At 45.1% G+C, this 3227-nt stretch overlaps 1 protein-coding gene across 1 annotated transcript in view; it reads left to right on the top strand.

Moving 5' to 3' along the window:
* The window catches only part of LOC132992396 (alpha-2B adrenergic receptor), a 7658-nt gene extending 5979 nt beyond the window's left edge, over positions 1 to 1679 (top strand). The window contains exon 2 of the mRNA XM_061061658.1: positions 1 to 1679. This exon is cut by the window's left edge and continues 1425 nt beyond it. Coding sequence (XP_060917641.1) covers positions 1 to 250 — 250 coding nt within the window. The 3' untranslated portion in view covers positions 251 to 1679.
* Positions 1680 to 3227: the final 1548 nt, after the last annotated feature.

Genomic DNA, 3227 nt, shown 5'->3' with positions numbered 1-3227 from the left:
GTTCACCTTCGTCTTGGCCGTGGTCATGGGGGTGTTTGTGATCTGCTGGTTCCCCTTCTTCTTCACTTACTCTCTTCAGGCCGTGTGCCCCGAGACCTGCTCCATCCCCAACCCCTTGTTTAAGTTCTTCTTCTGGATCGGCTACTGCAACTCCTGCCTCAACCCGCTCATATACACGGTGTTCAACAATGACTTCAGGAAGGCCTTCAAGAGGATACTGTGCAGGGACACTAAGGGGACGTTCTTCTAGAAGGGAGTACTGCTGGGGGGACAGAAAGACTGCTCACCAGAAGACAAAAAACTCTTTCTTTCTTTGTGTATTCGACCAGGATTGACCTTCTTCAGCAGCCACATAAACACTCGAACATTAAGGAGGAAATTACATCCCATTTTCTCCCCTCTTGTTTGTCTGAACGCTGTCGGCTGAGTCAGAGGAAGATTTCAGAAAACCCCGGTCAAGTGGCTGAATCAATTATCTTTAATGTTATTTAAGAATGCGGTGTAATTGTATTCAATGACTCTGAAGAAGAGTGATCTGATTATATTTTCAAACGGAAGTCAGGATCTGTGTTACAGGGTCTGTGTTTAGTAATTTAAAGTACAAATAGGACAATGACAGTGATGCGTCGTCGTGTGTGTGTGTGTGTGTGTGTGTGTGTGTGTGTGTGTGTGTGTGCATGGGACGAGGAGGGTTGCCTTAGGGTCTAACTGGAAGAGAACAAATATCACTAAGTGTCCTTTATTGGAGATAAAATGGGCACTCAAAGAACACAAGATCAGGGAAAATGTGAGCATCCTCCCCCTTGTGCCTCGACTTCTTCTCTCTGTTCTGCTTCTTTCTTCGTGTAAAGCGGTAACCTGGGACGTGTAAATGATGACGGATGGCGTTTCTTCTCCTCTGAGTATTCTCTTGTCTCTGTGAACGCTGGATGTTACACCTTGCGTTGGGGATTTCTCATTAAAGGTTGAAGCCAGGAGGCTCGAGGAAGAAGAAAAAAAACTAGATCAGGAGCGGTGAGAATCGGCAAAGTCTGCATGAAAGATGTTGTTCCCTCCTCCTCCTCCCCCCCCCCCCCCCCTCCCCTCCCTGCCCATCCCCCCCACGCTTCCTTTACCCTTCCTTCAGCTTTGATCATTTTTCCTCCTCTAAACTAAGAATGACCCAGCGCTTCTCTGCTCTGGTTTCAGCTGAAGGTGTCTTTTAATTGAGGTAATTTGCAATATTTAAAGAACATGAAGGACAGTGAGCACGGCGCCCTTCTTGCTGTGCTCGCTGCCAAAGCAATACAGACTGAATCTGAACTGTGTGCTGACCCCGACCACGAGCAGAATCCCAGATGAAGACGCTCCTCCTCTCTCTGGACCGATCGGAGCTGCTGGGTGTGTGAATACTGAATGTGTGTGTGGCTGAGTTTGCAGCGGCATGTTTTTTAAAAAATGCACTTCTTATCTTTCAAACAGAACTTTACACGCTGTGAGATAACCCTGGTGGTGGAATCTGCTGCTGTACAGTAAGAGCTTAAACATGTAAAAGTAGTCTTGCTTGTTGCTTTAAAGTCCAGCTGAAATGAAATTTGCATGTTTTTTTTCCTGCAAAGATGTCGTCCAATGGTTAAGTGAACCGGACTCTGTTTGAATGACGTGCAGGACTAAAGCTGATTTTGAACAAAAGTGATTTTTGTTTTTTTGTTGCACAGGGTGACAACATTACAACGTCCATGCAAAAGATTCAAATAAATGAATGAAGGAATAAATAAATACTTTCACAGAGGATGACTCTGATCATGTGCAACGTGTGAACATGCAAGAGCCAGAAAGTTGCATGAAGCGTATCGTATTCACATCAGAAAATGTAATCCTGCTCTGTTTTTCTGAACTGATGAGGTTCCTCAAACTCCCACCTGAAGCTCTCATTTAGGCCGGATACTCACAGGTCGACTTTAGGCCTGAGTTTGATCGAGGGGGCGTGGCCTGATTTGAAGAGTGTTGCAAACAAATATTTGTCCCTAAGGGCGCGGTCACACTGGCCATCCGTACCGTGCCCAAGCACACTTCAACCCCAAAGTCCAGTTCGTTTGGCCAGTGTGACCGCTCCGTGCTTCATGCATGAGCACGAGCACACGGGTAAACAACGCTGACAGCCTTCATTCTGTCTGTATCTAACATGACTCAATATAAGACACAAAGTAGCTGTCATGTTCTCTGTGTTGTTCTCCCTTTTTCTCTCTCACTCTGTCTCTCTCACTCTCTCTCTCTGCTTCATATAGAAGGTTAAATGAAGGACTTAGTGAGACTGTATATAATATGCTCGTTGTTTCCGAGGGCTGAGCGGGAGCACTTACAGAATTTAATACGATCAGACAATTTACAGTCGCTGCTTTCTGTCAGAGAGTTTCAGACAAATGATCTCTGTCTGCTCCAGAACACAAAATAAACCGACACAGAGGTTTTAAAATAGTTACAAAGGGCACCGAGTACGAGGATGAACTAAAAAACGGCCACGCCTCCTGGAACCCAACAAACACATCTGGTGCAGCCAAAGTTATAATTAACCGATGACTCATTAGCTCGTGCAGAGAGAAAACGGCTGGAAGCTGTCAGAGCTGCCAAAAACAGAACGTGTTACAAGCCGAGCGACACGTTTTGATTAAATGTTCTGAAAGGTGTCAGAGTGTTCCAGCTCCTGACTCCTCCCACTGTCCTCCTGGAGCTAAATACACTTCTTTTAGTTATTTAAGGATTAAAGATTTTCACATTTTGATGACTAAAATTACAAGAATGAATGTAATAAAAATAACTGACACCGACCTTTTTCTGATATAGAAACGTGATGTGTTTAAAGGAGCAGTATGTACCTCTGCCCCTAGTGGTTAGAATGAGTACTGCAGTCTAAATTCTAAACATCATAGAGAGCTGTCCCCCCCCCCCCCCTCCTCTCTAGAGTCCATGCTCACACAGGTCACCATGTGGTGGACTCTGAAGCTTCAGTGTTTATCCAGCTCTGCATGGGTCTGTAAACCTTTCTGTGTTCTAACCTCTCTCCATTTTTCAAAAGCATCTCCAATATTGATCCTAGTTTGAGCACGTTTCTGCTCGTGGAGCTTATTAGAAACATGCAGAGGCTTTTTAGGTCGGGTACAATCACTTCTATCTGAACCACTTCTCTTGCCCGCTTCCATCACTGCAACACCTGTTGACCTGATAACTGCTCTCATATCTGACAAACA

Source organism: Labrus mixtus, chromosome 17 (assembly GCF_963584025.1).
Source record: "Labrus mixtus chromosome 17, fLabMix1.1, whole genome shotgun sequence".
Lineage (NCBI taxonomy): Eukaryota > Metazoa > Chordata > Actinopteri > Labriformes > Labridae > Labrus > Labrus mixtus.
The sequence above is the reverse complement of the archived record's forward strand: the minus strand, read 5'-3'. Positions and strand labels throughout refer to the sequence as shown.